The sequence below is a fragment of the Sminthopsis crassicaudata genome, chromosome 2 (genome assembly GCF_048593235.1).
Source record: "Sminthopsis crassicaudata isolate SCR6 chromosome 2, ASM4859323v1, whole genome shotgun sequence".
In the NCBI taxonomy this organism is placed as follows: domain Eukaryota; kingdom Metazoa; phylum Chordata; class Mammalia; order Dasyuromorphia; family Dasyuridae; genus Sminthopsis; species Sminthopsis crassicaudata.
Window position 1 is genome coordinate 532,154,947 of NC_133618.1, and position 17,958 is coordinate 532,172,904.

The 17,958-nt window shown below is 35.4% G+C and overlaps 1 protein-coding gene across 1 annotated transcript in view; it reads left to right on the forward strand.

Annotated features, from left to right (window-relative positions):
* CHRNA7 (cholinergic receptor nicotinic alpha 7 subunit) overlaps positions 1-11,023 on the forward strand; it is a 180,348-nt gene extending 169,325 nt beyond the window's left edge. Inside the window, exon 10 of the mRNA XM_074294656.1 lies at positions 9,112-11,023. Within this exon, the coding sequence (XP_074150757.1) occupies positions 9,112-9,630 (519 nt within the window). The 3' untranslated portion in view covers positions 9,631-11,023. The remainder of the gene's footprint in view (positions 1-9,111) is intronic.
* The last annotated feature ends 6,935 nt before the right edge of the window (positions 11,024-17,958 follow it).

Below are 17,958 nucleotides of genomic sequence, written 5' to 3' on the forward strand. Positions count from 1 at the left end.
TAAACAATTTTTATTGATATCATTTGTTTTTACCTTTCCTCCATTCTCAATCTATTTCTCCCTATTGCTTGACTCATAGAACTATCCTTTTTTATTTAATAGTTTTTATTTACCAGATATATGCATGGGTAATTTTACAATATTGACAATTGTCAAACCTTTTGTTCTAATTTTTTCCCTCCTTCCCCCCTCCCACAAATGGCAGATTGACCAGTACATGTTCAATAAAGCAGTGGTCCTCAAACTTTTAAAATAGGGGGCCAGTTCACTGTTCCTCAGACTGTTAGAGGGCCAGATTATAGTAAAAGCAAAATCTCACACTCTGTCTCAACTCCTCAGCCCATTTGCCATAACCCAACGGCCGCATAAATGCCCTCAGCCAACAGCATCTGGCCCATGGGCCATAGTTTGAGAACCCTGTCTTAAAGTATAAATTAAATACAATATATGTATATATTGCCAAACAGTTGTTTTGCCATACCAAAAAAAATCGGATTTTGAAATAGTGTACAATTAGCCTGTAAAGGAAATCCAAAATCCAGGCAGACAAAATTAGAGGGATTGGGAATTCTATGTAGTGATTCATACTCATCTCCCAGAGTTCTTTTGCTGGGTGTAGCTGGTTCAGTTCATTACTGCTCTATTGGAACTGATTTGGTTCATCTCATTGTTGAAAATGGCCACATCATCAGAATTGATCATCATATAGTATTGTTGTTGAAGTATAAAACAATCTCCTGGTCCTGCTCATTTCACTCAGCATCAGTTCATGTAAGACTCTCCAGGACTTTCTGAAATCTCCTACTGTCATTTCTTATAGAATAATAATATTCCGTACTATTTATATACCACAATTTATTCAGCCACTCTCCAATTGGTGGGCATCCACGTAGTTTCCAGTTTCTGGCCACTACGAAGAGGACTGCCACAAACAGGTCATTTTCCCTGCTTAAGATCTCAGAGAACTATCCTTTATAACAAAGAGAAAAAAGAAGGGTAAGAAACATTAGAATAAAACTAAACAACATAGCAGCTAAATCTGCTTGTGTACGCTGTATTCTGCACCTATAGAGCAAGATGCTTAATCTTTCCTGGCTCTAGGAGCCTTTTGGCAATTGAATGAAGCCTGAAGATTTCTTTTCAGAATAATGTTTTTAAAAGCATAATCTAAAACATGTAGGATGCAATTATCAAAATATTAGAAAAAATAAAGTTCACAGACTCTAGACCCAGAGGTAGGTACCACTTGAATAGAATTTTGAAGGAAACAAGGGGATTTTACTAGGAGTGGAAGTTAATTCCAGGCATGAGAGACAGTCAGTATAAAGGGGCAGAAATGGAATGTCTTGTGTGAGGAACAGCATTACATCAAATGGGTCTTGAGGTTGTCACATTGTTCAAAGAAGGGGAGTAATCTACAAAATAAAATTAGAAAAGTAGCATATGGTGAGTTTTGAAGGACATTAAAAACTAAAGAGAAGCTCTGAGTTGTACTAGGGAGCCACTGGAGTTTACATTGAATAGGAGAATGACATTGTCAGTTCTTGATATTACTTTAACCAAACAGCATTGAAATGGAATTCAGTTTGATCACTTACTTAATGACTTTTGGTACTTTCAAAAAATCAAATATATTCTAATGCTTTGGAGATTCTCCACCTATGAAAATGTTCCCTCAATATGCTACAGGCTTTGAAGGTGATTCCATAATAGGAGTTACAAAACTCTGTCAACAGAATAAGTATATGGCCTCCCAAGGTGACTACTCTGAACATTATGAACAAGCTGAAGTTTTAACATTTTGAACAAGGAAAAATTTTAATTGGGATCTCTAAGTTCTCCTCTTAAAAAAAACAACAAACAAAACCTCATTACCTGAGTGTAATACCTTATTCAGTACAACTTCCTCATGGAAGCTCTGGGTGGTGCTCCTCTTCTGGGAAAATTTCAGGAAGCTGGTTGGTTTGCTTGTACTCTTGGGAGCTTCAATACCCTTTGAAAGGTTACTTCTCTTTTGTTTTAGGCTTTTGATTTAGTCCAATCCTTTTCAAATTGTTCTTGAGTTTCTTGAAACCTATGGAATGGTAGATAGAGGTGGTTTGGGAGGAAAAGGGAGGATATATGAACTGCCTTGTTTTCCTCAGAAGTCCTTTCAACATTCTGTTATTACAAGTCTACTAGTGGTAGTTTAGTCACTCCCCTAATCATTGAGCTCTAGTGGCCTCCCTATTGCCTCTATAAATGTCTTTGACATTTAAAGTCCCTTATACCCTTATCCTTTTCTATCTTCCCAACCATATTGCAAACCACCCCTTCCCTACTATATGCAAATTACAATCAAATCAAATTGGTCTTCTTACTATTCTTCATACATGACACTTGATTTCCCAACTCTGTGATTTTGTTGTGATGCAACTCTTTCCTCACCTCGACTCTTAAAATCTTTATTTTCCTTTAAGGCTGAGTTCAAACACCATCATCTACATGAAGGCTTTTCCAATCTCTACCCCTGTTTACTAGTGCTTTTCCTCTCAGAATCATCTGTTCTTTTACATATTTATACATACTGTTCCCCCCAAAACAAAAATGTATATCTTGTTTTCCCTGACGAGACTATTACCTCCTCTTTAGAATACAGCCCCTCCCCAATCTTCAAGAATTAATTCTCTATCTTCTGGTTCCTTCACTGATGTCTATACATGATCTAATTCACTGTACCAGTAGGCCCTGCTATTCCTTCAAGCTGTTTCCTATTTCTCTCCTTGCTTCTGATCTAAAACTCTGAGATAAGTCTAGGATAAAGGTGGCTGATTCTAGAGCAGCTGGGATTCAGAATATATTTCTTACCTAGCAACCTCAAGGCAGTTGCAAGATTCTTTGAGCTGATTTTAGAGTTCTAATGACATCTGAAAAACAGTTTGAGAACAAAAGGCCAGGCCTTGAAAACAAGGCCCATATAAACATGTTTTCTGCCTGATAGGGCTGATTCTTCCTCTTGTTCCAGCCTGCCTAGTTTTTCTTTTTTTTTTTAATCAATCTCTTTTCAAAAGCTATAAAATCTGGTTGTAGTTTGAGCCTTACTTTAATTAAATGCATGTGCTTTTTAGGCTATAGTCCACATTTGCTTTTCCATTTTTCTTGTCCATGTGTGTCAGCGATAGTTCTTTAATGCCCTTTTCTTTGCTAGGAAATGGAAATGCTCCATATTCTATTATAGAACTAAATATTCTATGCTTAGCTTGGTGGGCAGTTTTTAATGAGGTTATAGAAAGTGCTATGGCAGGCAGACATCACAGTGAGGACCTTAATCATCTCCAGGATCTTATGTTTTAGTATGGGTCTTGAATTCCAAAAGCCTTATTAACCAAATTTTCTCAATTGGGGCTTCATTTCCTGTCTAAGTCCTATAATGTAGTTTGTGCCATTATTATCCCCCTCCAGAGGTTAATGCTGCCATTCCATTTAATCAAACCAGGCTTCTTAGTGCCCTTTACACTCCATTTACACGTGCCTTTGCACTTGGATAAGGATGACCAAGGAGACCAGTCTGATGAGGTGGGAATATATATCCCCAGTGCTTGCCTGAGACCAGACACAAGTACAAGAAGACTGTTGTCCTGACTAGTTATTATAATTTCATTTATTCATTAATTTATCTGTCTATTCATCTATCCATCTCTTTCTTTTTCTCCCTCTCTCCCTTTATTTATCTGTCCATCTATCTATCATTATTCTTTCCCTCCCTTCCTTCCTTCCTTCCTTCCTTCCTTCCTTCCTTCCTTCCTTCCTTCCTTCCTTCCTTCCTTCCTTCCTTCTTTCCTTCCTTCCTTCCTTCCTTCCTTCCTTCCTTCCTTCCTTCCTTCCTTCCTTCCTTCCTTCCTTCCTTCCTTCCTTCCTTCCTTCCTTCCTTCCTTCCTTCCTTCCTTCCTTCCTTCCTTCCTTCCTTCCTTCCTTCCTGTTTTCCCTTCATTTCTTTATATATAAACACTTACTTGACCCTACCCTCACTTCTACTATACTTAGACTAGTCTCCTTACTTTGTGGTAAAATGAGAAGAGCACTGCTTCTAGAATAAGTGGCACTTTTTCAAGTTTTACCTCCAATGCTTCTCTTCTGTGGGACCTTATGCAAGTCACTTAAGACTTCTGAGTCTCAATTTCCTCATTTGAAAATTGAGAGGGTTAAACTAGGTGGCTCTGAGGTTCATTTTAGCTCTAGATCAGAAGTTATTATCATAGGATCTGTAATTTTTAAAAAGTATATTTTGATAGCTATATTTCAATAAATTAAGGATAGCTGGGGACACAGTGGATATAACACTGGGCCTGGAGTAGAGAAGACCTATTTTTCTAAGGCCTGAATATTCCTAAAGCCTCAGACACTTACCAGCTGTGTGATCCTGGCCAAGTCACTTAACCCTTTTTGCTTCAGTTTTTGCATCTGTAAAATGGGCTGGAGAAGGATATGGCGAGCTACTCCAGGATCTTTGCCTTAAATGAAGTCCCAAAGAGTCAGACATGATTGAAAAGCAACAATAATAACAACAAATTACAATAAATTGATTTTCTTTGTATACTCTATTTTAATTTATGACTTTAAAAATATTATTTTGAGAAGGGATCCACAGACTTTAACAAATTGCTAATGGGATCCAGAACTCTTAAAAATTAAGAACCCCTGCTTTATATTCCATGTTTCTAAAGTATTATTCCTGCCCTGATTCATCTCACTCATCCTCTCCATGTATTTTTCTAAAGTCCCACTCCTTCATAAATACTCTCAACTGACATCTTTGAGCTTCCATTGTATGTCATCATTATTATTTATGTCCTAGAATCTAAAGCTTCACAATATTTTTGATAGAAGATGGTTGGGATAAGCATCAAATCAGAAAGACCTGTACCTAAGAACTTTAGAACTTTTTAGAACATTACTAGGTGATTTGTGTCAGTAGAAGAAATTTCCACACTGGGAGTTCAAGTTGCTGATGAAACTACAAGTTGTTCTTGAAACACATTGTCTAGTTCCCTAATTATTTCTTATTTGTGAGTCTTGGATCTCCAAGAATATTTTGCAGTTTTTGAGGACATGTTTCATTTTTAAAAAAATTGATATCCCCTGCAGTGCACCTCCTACACTGTATGAAATACTTAATAAAAAGCATCATAGGTTTTTATAGCTGAAAGGGACCTAGAGTACAGATTCCTCAGGTTTCAGATGAGGAAACTAAGGCCAAAAGAATGGAAGTGTCTTGTCTGAGGTCATAAGAATAATAAGTAGCAGAAGTGACATTCAAAAGCTTTGGCTCCCAAATCCAGTGCTTTTCCCCAAAAACCATATTCTCTAGATATATCACTGGATCTAGACATACACAATTCATGTAAAAACGATGGGATTAAGGCATTTGGATAATGACTCACTTATATTTCCCTGATAACCAACCCAATAAAACTATCCAGAAAAAAATCTTATTTATAACATATGTTTATTGTTCATATCCAGCCACAAGTACATATTGAAACCATAGTCAACTACACTAAAATACTAAACTCAGAGACTTAGTTCTGTTGCTTTATCTAGTGCATGGTTCTGTTTATTTTCTTATTGAAAACATAATAGCATCCCAGGGAACAGTTGCAGTGATCTGTTATTTGAAGATGCTATTGTAGAATGCTATAATATTATGTGACATTTGCAAGGAAAGAAGCTAGACTAACCTAGTAAACCAACACTGGCGAACATAAGCAGCATTTGATAAGTGTCAAGAGGATAATCTCACCTGTTGAGATGCTTCAGCTTGAAAAGGCAGTGAGTTAATGGAATTGAAAATAAAATCAGCTGTTTGAATCCGTTTGAGATTGACTGTCCCCCATTTTAGAGATATACAGACTCTAAGCGGAAAGGAGGAGGAAAGATTCTTCCATGCTCCTTCAGGTTTTCAATGTATGCTTTATTCTGGTGCCAGTTGAATTACTATACCCATCTAGGAGTGTTTCTGTCCTGGTCAAAATAAGGACCCAAGACCCTTTTTGGAGGCATTTAGTAAACATTTATCTTGGGGCTTACAGTTTGTCAGGTGCTAAATTATGGGATATAGAGAAAGGTAAAAAGAGTTTCTATCCTCAAGGAGATTATATTCTAATAGGAGAGACAAAAGAAAAATAAACATGAACAATCATGAGATATGAATTATCTACTTTTCCATTTGAAGAAATCCCAGAGGCATACATGCCAATTTTTAAAAACCTCCACACAAACCCAAAGGGCATATGGCAGAGTAGATAAAGGGTTGAATTCAAGAAAATATGGGTACAACTTTTGATTTTGACACATGCTGGCTATGTGACCATTATCAAGTCACTTCAGCAAGTCATCATAAGTGATGATGATGATGATGATGATTATAATGTTACAGATGTATAATAGATTATCTCTTTTCCCTAATAAAATGAGTAAAAAATCTGTCAGCCTTTGGAGAGCATGCCTCCATATTCATGACTATTCTCAGAGAGTGGTTCTTGTTTTCATCTTGTTTTCACTCACAGATCATCCACATTGGCTTTTTGACTAACTGATGAATAAAAAAATGTAAAGGTTTTGCATATCTAGAATATTTTTTTCCTTTTTGTGTGGAAAATGAATTTAAAAGAATGAACATACCCCCTTTCACCATTACCATTGAGGTCTTATATATTGAGAAAACTAATGTAGAGGTAAGTCATCTGATTTGGTAATAGTGTTGGTTCAAGATCAAAATCTACACTTAAGTAAACATTCTGAAATTCTAAGAAACTGGTTAAGTTAAAAGGAAATTTTACTATAACTGTAGCATTGGAAATGACATTTGGATTATGAATACGAAAGTGAAAATTTGGATTAGCTTTTGAAATATTATTTTGGTGGATTTAGGAAACCTGAATTTGAATGGAAGCATCTAAGCTTACTTGTCCTTTCTCTATGATTACTATGAAACAAGAGAACTTAATAAATTGAAGATTTAAAGTTTGCTGTGAAACTAGGATGAAACCAATCTGAAGCTTTTCTTTGTGCATTTCCATCTTTTCCTTCCTCTGCTTCTTACCTCCCCTTTCCTTTCTATTTCTTCCTCTTCTCTTCTTTCCTTTTGCCTTTATTTTCTTTGCTTTTCTTGAGAGCTATTTACTGAAATAAACTTTCATCAGATGTCATAAAAGCAATTACCAATGGTGAATGTGCTGCATATTCAGGATCACCCATATTCCTCAGATGAGAAGCAAAGGTATTCAGTTGCTGACTAAAACTTTGCCTATACTCACAGAGTAAAATAGATAATTAAAACAGTTATTTGATAACCTTTTAAAATATCTTTTTCTCTCAACAAATTAGATAAAATAGGCAAGAGGTTTATTTTAAGCTAGGTGATTTAGATTATTCCTCTTACCTTTTTTAGCCAAATCCCCTCATTTAAATTCTTTTCAACTAAGTATTCATTTGTTCTTCACTCCTACCTCCCCATAAAATAAAATTTCTATCAAATTTCCCTTGTACTCACAAACTATCTCCATCTGTTATTATTAACTAGCCCATGAAAGGTGCAATTTTTGTTTAGAAAGAATCTTCCTTTTTTGTTGTGGAAAATGTAAACATGTGATACTGCTGTTGACAGGGACCAGACCTGTGATTTCAGCATTGTAGGGAATGACTGGTTGAGGAAACAACACTCTTTACTTTGTCTGCCTTTTATGTAATAATCTGAATTGCCTCCAAGAGAGGTGTCATACAGAAGCCTATAACACTCCTAAGTGTGGCCCAGAACCAGATTCTTCTTTGATGCTATGATACTGATGTGTTAATAAAAAAGAAATATATACATGTGTGGTTTTTAAAGTTGATTTGTGGCCCACAGGGATCTTTATGTTGGTTTAGAGGCTTTTATTTCTATCTGATTTTGATCTGACAGCTTAGTGCACTCAGAGGTTAGGTGACTTGGCCTCCCAAGACAGGAAACCCCGAGTTCCCACCCTACTTCTAACACATACTGTCTGTATGACCACTGACAAAAAATTCACCATCAAGTGACCTGGCAACTCTCTAAGACTATAAGTTGGAAAAGAAATGGACTTTTCTTTCTTCTTTCTTTCTTCCTCCTTCTCCTCCTCCTCCTCCTTCTCCTCCTCCTCTTCCTCCTTTTTCTTCTTTTTTCACAATTGTGGTTAAGTGACTTGCCCAGGGTCACACAGCTTGGAAGTGTTAAATGTCTGAGGCCAGATTTGCATTCTTGACTTCTAGACTGCTGTCTATCCACTAGATCTATGCTCTTCTAGGCAGAATAAATGCCTTTTACATATGTTCTCTTATTTGGACTAAGTAACTTCAGCTTTCCTTCATCACATATGGGATTCTATCATTGGCTTAAGGACCAGGTCATAGTTAATTCTGAGTATTTCATAGCACTCTATATATGGAATATAGAGAGAGACTATATGTCTGATTCTGTTAGCATAGGAAATTCCCAGCTGAGAAGACTCTCTTTAGCAGTGTAGGTAAGCCTTCTCTGTAATTTATAATGTTAAGAGCAGTACGAGATTGAGGGACATGATAAAGCCAAGAAGGGGACTTGCTATGAGTTGGGCTCACTACCACCAGACCACACCGCATTTGTCTAATAAACCTATACTGGAATTAAACCTGCTCAGTTTCATTATCCTACGTGTTCCCCCAGCCAGATGTCTTCTTTATGACAGCTTGTACCAGATTTTTTCTACACTACTGGCTTTCTCAGAAAAAAATTGTTGCATCAAGGCTAATGTTATATGTTGATTTTCATTCATTTCTCTCAACCGGCTCAGCAGTCATGGCCTGTCATCCTTGATCAAGTATATAAAATCAATAGGGAATGGGAGAGATTAGATTCTGTTTCCCCCTAGAATTAATGAAGTGTCTGTTTGACTTGGGAAGCACACTCATTTTTGTTTTTCCCCCCTCCTATTATATTCCAGTAAATCTCACTTGGGAACCAATATTGACAGATTTGCTTCAATCAGTCTTCCTTTCAAATCCAGGTTGCTTTGGTGCCATTCCCAGCATGCACAGAGGGCTTGGATGCTAACACGTTCTGCATTTCTTTCCTAGACCAGAATCATCCTTCTGAACTGGTGCGCCTGGTTCCTGAGAATGAAACGGCCCGGGGAGGACAAGGTCCGCCCTGCCTGCCAGCACAAGCAGCACCGCTGCAGTCTGACAAGCGTGGAGCTCAACGCCATGGCAGGACAGCCGACCAGTAACGGGAACATGCTCTACATCGGCTTCCGCGGCCTAGAGGGGACGCACTGTGTGCCTGCTAGTGACTCTGGCGTGATCTGTGGGAGGATGACCTGCTCTCCCACCGAAGAGGAGAATCTCCTCCACAGCGCTCACACCTCTGAGGGGGACCCGGACTTGGCCAAGATCTTGGAGGAAGTCCGCTACATCGCCAACCGATTCCGGGACCAGGATGAGGAAGAAGCTGTCTGCAACGAGTGGAAGTTTGCAGCCTGCGTGGTGGATCGCCTCTGCTTGATGGCCTTTTCCGTGTTCACCATCATCTGCACCATTGGCATCTTGATGTCGGCGCCCAATTTTGTGGAGGCCGTGTCTAAAGATTTTGCTTAACCCAGCACTGGTCTTAGTTCCGTGATGCTTGCTGTGTAGGAAATATCTGGGCAGAATTCTGTTGCTTTTGCGGGAATTTGGGGTGCTAATCCCATGACAACATGGAACCCACACTGCACAAATGTGTCATTGTTATCATCAGTATCGTTACTTGCAATTTCTTATCTATAACACAGGGATGGAGTTTATTCTATCAGCTAGTCTGATATGTAGAATCAAAGCCCTTTTTCAGGGCTGGAAGGGATCTGGCCATTTTGTCAACTTCCTAGTAAAACACCACTCGAAGTGCCCCACACAGCTTAAGTATCCATCCCCCATTTAAAGATGGTTAAGACTAAAGTCCCTTTGTCAGTATTATTGTTAAAGCATGTCTGCATGTCACAGGCCCCAGAGGGCTAAAATGGCTCCACACAAACTGGTTCGAAAAGAAATCTAAACTAATTAAATGTAATAAAATAGCCGGCTATTTTAAATCACACAGTAAATAAGTGGTGGTTTGATGGAATTCAATTTTTTCATTTATTTATTTTTCTAACTCATAAGATTGTAGATTTAAAGACATCAAGGGAACTTACAGATTATTTAATTCAGTCCCCTCATTTTATAGACAGGGCACACAAGTTCAAAGTTAGAAAGGGATTTGTCTAAAGTCACTTGTCTAAGCTAGGATTTGAACCTGTTCTTTCCAAATCAATGTGAAGGGCATAAATTCCTTTAACTATATTGACTAATTTTTAAACAAGACAAATTAATAGCTGAATATGGAAAAATAACTTGCCTTTTAACTCTTTTTGAAAGACTCATTTGATTGTTAGCAAAAAAATAATACTTTTAGTCAAGTCGATCAAAAGAGTCAAATTATTATTCTTTTGGGGGGGAGTGAGGGGACTCAGAACACAACCTGAGTGTGCCTATAAAGTTGCTTCATTAATGTGCAGTCTTTTAAAATATTTTTAATTTTTTATTATGAACTTGGCAAACATTAATCAACATGAATATTTAAATATACAGAGGACATCAAAGAAAGATTGCTTATGTATAAAACTGAACTTCTGTTACATAGTTTCTTTAAAGTATTAAATTCAATATAATGAAATAGACTTGCTTATCTGTTATCTTTCTACTTCTATTTTTCTATGTATTTTATTAATTATCTTTTTGAGTAATATTTTCTTTTTTCAATTACATGAAAAATAATTTTTAACAATCCTATTCTAAAAATTTGAGTTCCAAATTTTTCCCTCCTTCCATCTTTTCTCCTCCTTGAGACAGTAAGCAATTTAATATAGATTATACAGGTGTAAGTATGCAAAACATATTTCCATATTAGTTGTGTTGGGAAAGAAAACAAAGACCAAGAAAAAAAACATGAAAAAAATAGTGAAAAACAGTATGCTTCAATTTTCATTCACAGTCCACTATGTCTTTTTATGGAGGTGGATAGCATTTTTCATCAGGAGTCATTTGAAATTGCTAAGAATAAGTAAGTCTTTCATAGTGACTATCGTCCAATATTAATGTTACTGGATGCAGTGTTCTGGTTCTGCTCACTTCACTTTGCATCAATTCATAGAAATCTTTCCAGGTTTTTTTCCTGAAATCATCCTATTAATCATTTCTTATAGCACAATAGTATTCCATTACAATCATATAATACAACTTATCTAGCTATTCTCCAACTAATGGGCATTCCCTCAATTTCTAAATCTTTTTTTTTTTTTCTGAAATCATTCTACTGATCATTTCTTATAGCACAATAGTATTCTATTACAATCATATAATACTACTCATTCAGCTATTCCCCAATTGATGGGAATCTCCTGAATTTCTAAATCTTTGCCACTGCTATGAATTTTTTTTGGACAATATGTTCTCTTCCCTTCCTTCTTTTATTCTATTTGGGATACATATCTGGGAATGATATTGCTAGATCAAAGAGTTTCCTAGTCCTTTACACATAGTTCCAAATTGTTTTCCAGAATGGTTGGAGCAATGTAGTACTCCACTGGCAATTTGTTAGAGTTCCTATTTTTCATGATCCCTTCCAGCATTTGTCTTTTCTGACAGGTATGAGAACACCTAAACCTCTAATCAATAGTGATTTAAAATATTATTTTCATTTGACTATAGATTGATTACTTCTTCTGAAAACTGCCAGTTCATATTCTTAAACCATTTATCAATTGGAGAATTTTTTTAATACAAATTTGACTCTATTCTATATTCAGTATGTATTTGAGAAATGAAGTCTTTATCAGACAAACTTGCTGTAAAATTTATGATAATACATCACTGTCTATGGTACTTAAATGTGATTTTCCTGATTATGATTTTAATTAGTTATATTTTGCTTTTTCTTTGTCTGAGATCATGATTGCTACCACTGCCTTATTTACTTCAGTTGAAGTGTATTAAGGTACTATTTTAGTCACTTATTTTAATTTTGTATGTCTCTCTCTGTTTCAACAGTATTTCTTGTGAACAAGGTAGGATTCTGGTAGGATTCTGGTTTCTAATCCATCCTGCACTTCCATTTATGAGTGAGCTAATACTATGCCCATTCATAGTTAAGATTATTAGCTCTGTGTTTCCCTTCATCCCAATGACCAGGATCCCTGTTTATTCTCTCTGTTTTTATTCTGTCCCTCCTCAAAAGTCCATTTTGTTTCTAACCACTGTCTCCCTTAATCTTCCCTCCTTTTTATCATCATCCCACACTTTCTCTTATACCTTTTCCCTCTTATTTCCCTATTGGGTGATTCTATATACAATTGAATGTGTATAAACATTCCCTCTTTGAACCAGTTCTAATGAAAATAAGGTTCAATTATTGACTCATCCATTTCCCCCTTTACTGCAAAAGCTCTTCCTTGTGTACCCTTTTTTTATGTGAAAAAGTTTTCCTATCTTATCTCTTCCTTCCTCCTTCTTCCAGTGCAATCCTTTTATCATGTCTTATTTATTTTGAAGTCACAGTTAATCCAACTTCATGCCCTCTGTCTAGGTAAACTTTTTTAAATTGCCCTAAAATAATATAGTTATTGAGAATTACGTGTATAATCTTCCCATTTGTGTTGTAAACCATTTAATTTTATTTAGTCACTTAGGATTACTCTTTCAAATTTACCTTTTTTATGCTTCTCTTGAGTCTTATATTTTTTATACAACTCTGGTCTTTTCATAAGGAATTCTTGGAAGTCCTTTATTTCATTAAATATCTTTTTTTTCTGCCTGAAGAATTATACTTGGTTTTGTAGGATAAGTAATTTTAGGTTGTAATTCTAGCTTCCTTGTCTTTTGGAACATCATAATCCAAGCCCTCTTCTCCTTTATTGTGGAAGCTGCTAAATCTTGTATGATATGTAAATGTTTTCTTTCTGGATGCTTTTATTTTTTTTTCCTTCATTTGGGAGCTCTGGAATTTGGTTATAATATTCCTTATAGTCCTCATTTTTGGATCTCTTTCAGGAAATGATTGCTGGGATCTTTCAATTTCAGTTTTACCCTTTGGATCTAAGATATTGAGGCAATTTCATCCATAATTTCTTGAAAGATGATGCCTAGGCTCCTTTTAAAAAAATTATTACTGCTTTTAGATAATTCAATAATCCCTAAATTATCTCCTCAATCAGGACAATTGTTTTTCTGATGAAAATATTTCACATTTTCTTCTATTTTTTTCTATGCTTTTGACTTTGATTGTTTCTTAATGTCTCATAGAGTCATTAGGACTTACCCAGTTCTAATTTTTAAGCATTCATTTTCTTCAGTGAGTTTCTGTACTTTATCTTCCATTTGGTCTATTTTGCCTTTTAAGGAGTTCTTTTATTCAATTGAGTTTTTGTGCCTCTTTTATAATTAGGCCAACTTTGTTTTATAAGGTGTTATTTTCTTAAGTATATTTTTGTGCCTTTTTATCATACTGTTAATTCTCTTTTCATAATTTTCTTCCATCACTCATTTCTTTTCCTATTTTCTCCTTTTTTACTCCTATATTTTCCTGAATTCTTCTAGGATTCTTGTTGAACTCATGTTTAATTACATTTTTCTTTGAGGCTTTGCATGCAGATGTTTTCACATTATTGCCTTCTGATTTTATATCTTGATCTTCCTTTGCCACCATAGTGGCTTTTAATGGGTAAGGATTTTTTTTGTTTGCTCATATTTCTATCTTATTTCTTCACTTTGAATTTTATGTTAAAGTTGGGCTCTGCTCATCTTGGGGTAGGGAGTCACTGTCCCAAACTTTAACCTTCTTTGTGCTGCTGTTTTCAGAGTTAATTCTGGGAATCTGCAAGTTTTTTTTTTTTTTTGTTTTTGTTTTTGTTTTGTGCTTTTAAAATGTTATGAGTCAGGGAGAGGTGTGGTCACTGCTCTCCTGGTCTATATTTTTTGTGCTTGTAAAAGAAGGACCTCTGTTCCCCTGCAGCTACAAGGTCCTGGAATTGTGATTGGGTATCCTTTTCTCTTGTGATCACAAATGCTAGTATTCTTTTTTTTTTGTCCTGAAACTGCAACCAGGTTTTCTATTCTCTTGTGTCCTACCACAATTGCTTCACTTTGTCTGGAATTGCAACCCAGAACTCTGTACTACCAATTGTACCCAATGCCAACAAAGGATCTCTTATAATCTTTTTCTAACCTGTTGTCTGGCTTCTCCTCCACACTTCTGGTCTTAGAATTCCTGAAATTGCTGCTGATCCTGCTGCTGTTGCTGCAGATGTGTGTGTATGCTCTGTATAGGTCTCCACCAATGTTATAGACTTCTCCTGCCAAACTTCTAAATTTTCTTAGGCTGGAAAAATGTTTCTTTCAGACTTTTTATTGGCTCTGTTACTCCCAATAATTGATTTGAGGCATTCTTTTAAAGTTGTGTGGAGGAGAATGTTGGGAGTTCAGCTGGGTTCTCTTTTGAAGAAATGTGTTGCTTCCAAACATTTCTTCATTACTTCAAGATATTTGAGGATTTGGTCTGGTTTTCTCTGTGTAGCAGAAGCAGAAATTTCTGGTCTTGTGACTCTTTGAGTCCCTCCTTTGTTTGTTTGTTTGTTTGTTTGTTTTTTGGATTTGTTTTTTTTTTTTTTTTCTTTTTTGCAGCAACTGAAGGAATTCTATTACACTTTTCTGCACAAATTAACTTGGTTTTCAGTAAAAGCAATTTGGTATAAAATCAACAGTCAGTGGGCATGACTGCAACTCAATGAACTGTCCAAGTATTCTAAAATAATACATAAAATGCCTCAAAGATGCTTGAATTTGTTGACACAGAGCTTTTTAAAAAATCTGTTGAATCATTTGAATGAAATTCATCAAATGAGAGTCAACCCCCTCCTCTTTCTCTTTTGGTTCAGGGAGCTTCTCGAGGAATTCACTAGGGTTGGTTCTTTTGCCAAGTGCAGTCTGTGACTCCCACAGCACACTAATTATTCAGATCAATTGGGGACTTAATGATCCAGCTAAAAGAGTTTTTTGGATAACTGACTGTGTCAGCAAGGAAGGAGGAGGCTGAATATCTATGGTTGGAAGCTCCTCAACCATACTAGTTTTTGCCACTTAGGGCTTAGCTACTCTCCTGAAAGGAAGAATCCATGACATTAATCTGGTTCAATGGCCTTTGGTTAATTAACATTTACATTGGAAAGGGATGGTTTTAAGATGATATGAATTTTTCTCTTTACTTTTCAGTGATGATTAGATCATCTTTTTTTTTTCTTTAATAATTTAGCTTTGCATTGTCATTCTGCTTCTTTCTCGTTAAAATAAAAGTGACAAGTCACAAGAAAGCTCAATCCAATAATAAGACAACAAGCAGGTACAACAGGATTTCCTGTCTGAGACCTGATGAGGTGTGATAAGGAAAGAGTATAAATGCAGAACAACACCAAAGGCAGCAGAAATTAGTATCTAGAAGACCTTGGTGAAGTCCCATTTTTCCATATACTGCCTGTCACTAAGGAGAGATCATTTAACCTCTTGGTGCTCCCAGAAAATGCTTTAAGACAAGGTACTGATTCTCATTGGTGGCAGGAGTTTCCATAATGAAAATTCTACAACACAACGAGATTAACAACAACAAACAATAGAACAAGTCAAACTTTATTATTTATAAATTTTTGGACACCTAAGCATGAGAAATTGGATGCATTTTCTCCCTATCCTTTAAACTTTTCTTCTAAATGAATTATATATGTATGTATGTATGTATATATATATATATATATATATATATATATATATATATATATATATATATATATATATATATATATATATATATATATATATATATATATATATATATATATATATATAATTCCTAAGAATCAAGGTGAAACTGAAATCTTATATATCAGATGTGTGTTTGTGATATATGTGGGCTACAGGGAATGTCTTGTTTATTTCCAAGAAGTGTTATGGACTTAGCTAGGTAGAATTTAAAGTGAGTTAGGTCATCCCATGTCACACCATTAGGGGCTAGAATCAATCTCACTCCTACTATAGGATATGTGTGAGCAATGTGCAATCTTTTCTTGTGTTTTTCTATTAAAGTATCTTGAATGTAAGAAAAATAAGCCTTTTTAGCTATTTAAATATTTTACCTTATTTAATATCAGTATGCCAAAAAACTACTGTTTCCACCTTAAATTAAAAAGTAAATTAGTTTTAGGGAAGAATACATGGCATATTTAAGAAGTGTATCCAGTGGTAAATCATTCTTTTTTTAAAGTGGATTTAAAACTGTTATGATAGATTAAAAAAATAATTTTGAAACTGTTCTGTCTAGAGCTGTGGGATTTAAGATTTCTTCACTTGTATTGTTCTACTTTTCCCTCTTTGTGAAGTGAAAGTAACTGAGTGTCTCATACTTCTTGCGACAGTATTGCTTTTTTGTTAATTTTGTTAAATATATAATGGCTTTTTAAAACATGTAACCATGAAATGTTATTCTAGTTAAGTCTTGCAAAATTAAATATTTTAGATCAAAAGCATGTGTACTGTTTTCACCTTTGTATTTTACCATGTTTAGAAATGGAAAGGTCTTTGAAAGTCATTGAATCTATCTTTCTCATTATTATAAATGATGAAACTGAATCTCAGAAAGGTATATCATCATTTGTGCAAATAACCCTGTACTATAAGTCAGAAGATCTGGACATAAATATCATCTGTCTCTGTCACTTATTAACTCTGTGACTGCAGGTAACTTTGGGCCTCAGTTTCCTTATTTGTTAAAATGGGGAAAATAATATTTGTATTACCTGCCTCAAAGTGTTTCTGGGAGTTAAATGAGAGGTATATAATCCTTCAAATACTTCACAGAAGTGAAAAATTATCATTGAGTATCATGTGCCTAATTATGTCTTCAAATATAATTAAATTTATACAAATTCACTGACTGACATTCATTTAGTTTATTTTATTTTGACATCTATTCAAGAATATTTTTCACTTCCTCTTCTCGCTATCTTCATCTCCTACTTTTTTAGAGTATAGGTTAATGGATCTAATTCACTAGAGGAGGCAAGCATATCTAATGAAGCTAGTTAACCCCAGTAATCTCCCCTCCCCATTCTTGGGAAATTGATAATTCAGCATGCTTTAGTGGATAGAAATCTGGATTAGGAGTTACATAGATAGACCTGAATTAAATTTCCACCTCAGATGCTTTTTTGTTGCGTGAGTGACCTAGTGAAGCCATATTGCCTTTCTGTCTCTCAATTTGTTTTTCTGTAAAATGAAGGAGTTGGAATCAATTCAAATTTATGCTCTTTTGAAATGGGACAAGATAATGTGGAAGATTAAATACCTGAGGAAGCTACAGTTTTATAATCATGGAGGAAGATCTCAGCCTTGAATAGACAAATCGGCACATATAGGTTAAATCCTCCTGTTCATAGAATCAGATTTTTAGAGCTTGAAGGTACCATCTGGTCTATTATACTCATTTTGTGGATCAGGAAATTAACACTCAGGGTAATTAGTCACACAACTGATAAAAGTGAATCTGGGATTTAAAATTATACCTTTTTGACCAGTACTCTTCCCATTCAGGCTATGTCTTCTGTACCATATATTCAAGTTAAAAGTAACATTTACATTGAAGTAAAATATAATGGGGGGCAGGCCTTTTGGTTTCAGAGTATCACTTCATACTTAGTTTTCAATGATATGTTATTAGTTTATTTTTATATTTACATCTACATTCAAGGGAGCAGCAAAGAAGATTATTAGATTTTTTTTTCCCTCAGGTGATCCAAGTTCAAATCCTGCTTTTGACACATAACTGTAGGACCATGGGCAAATCATTATATCTTTCTAATTCTCAAT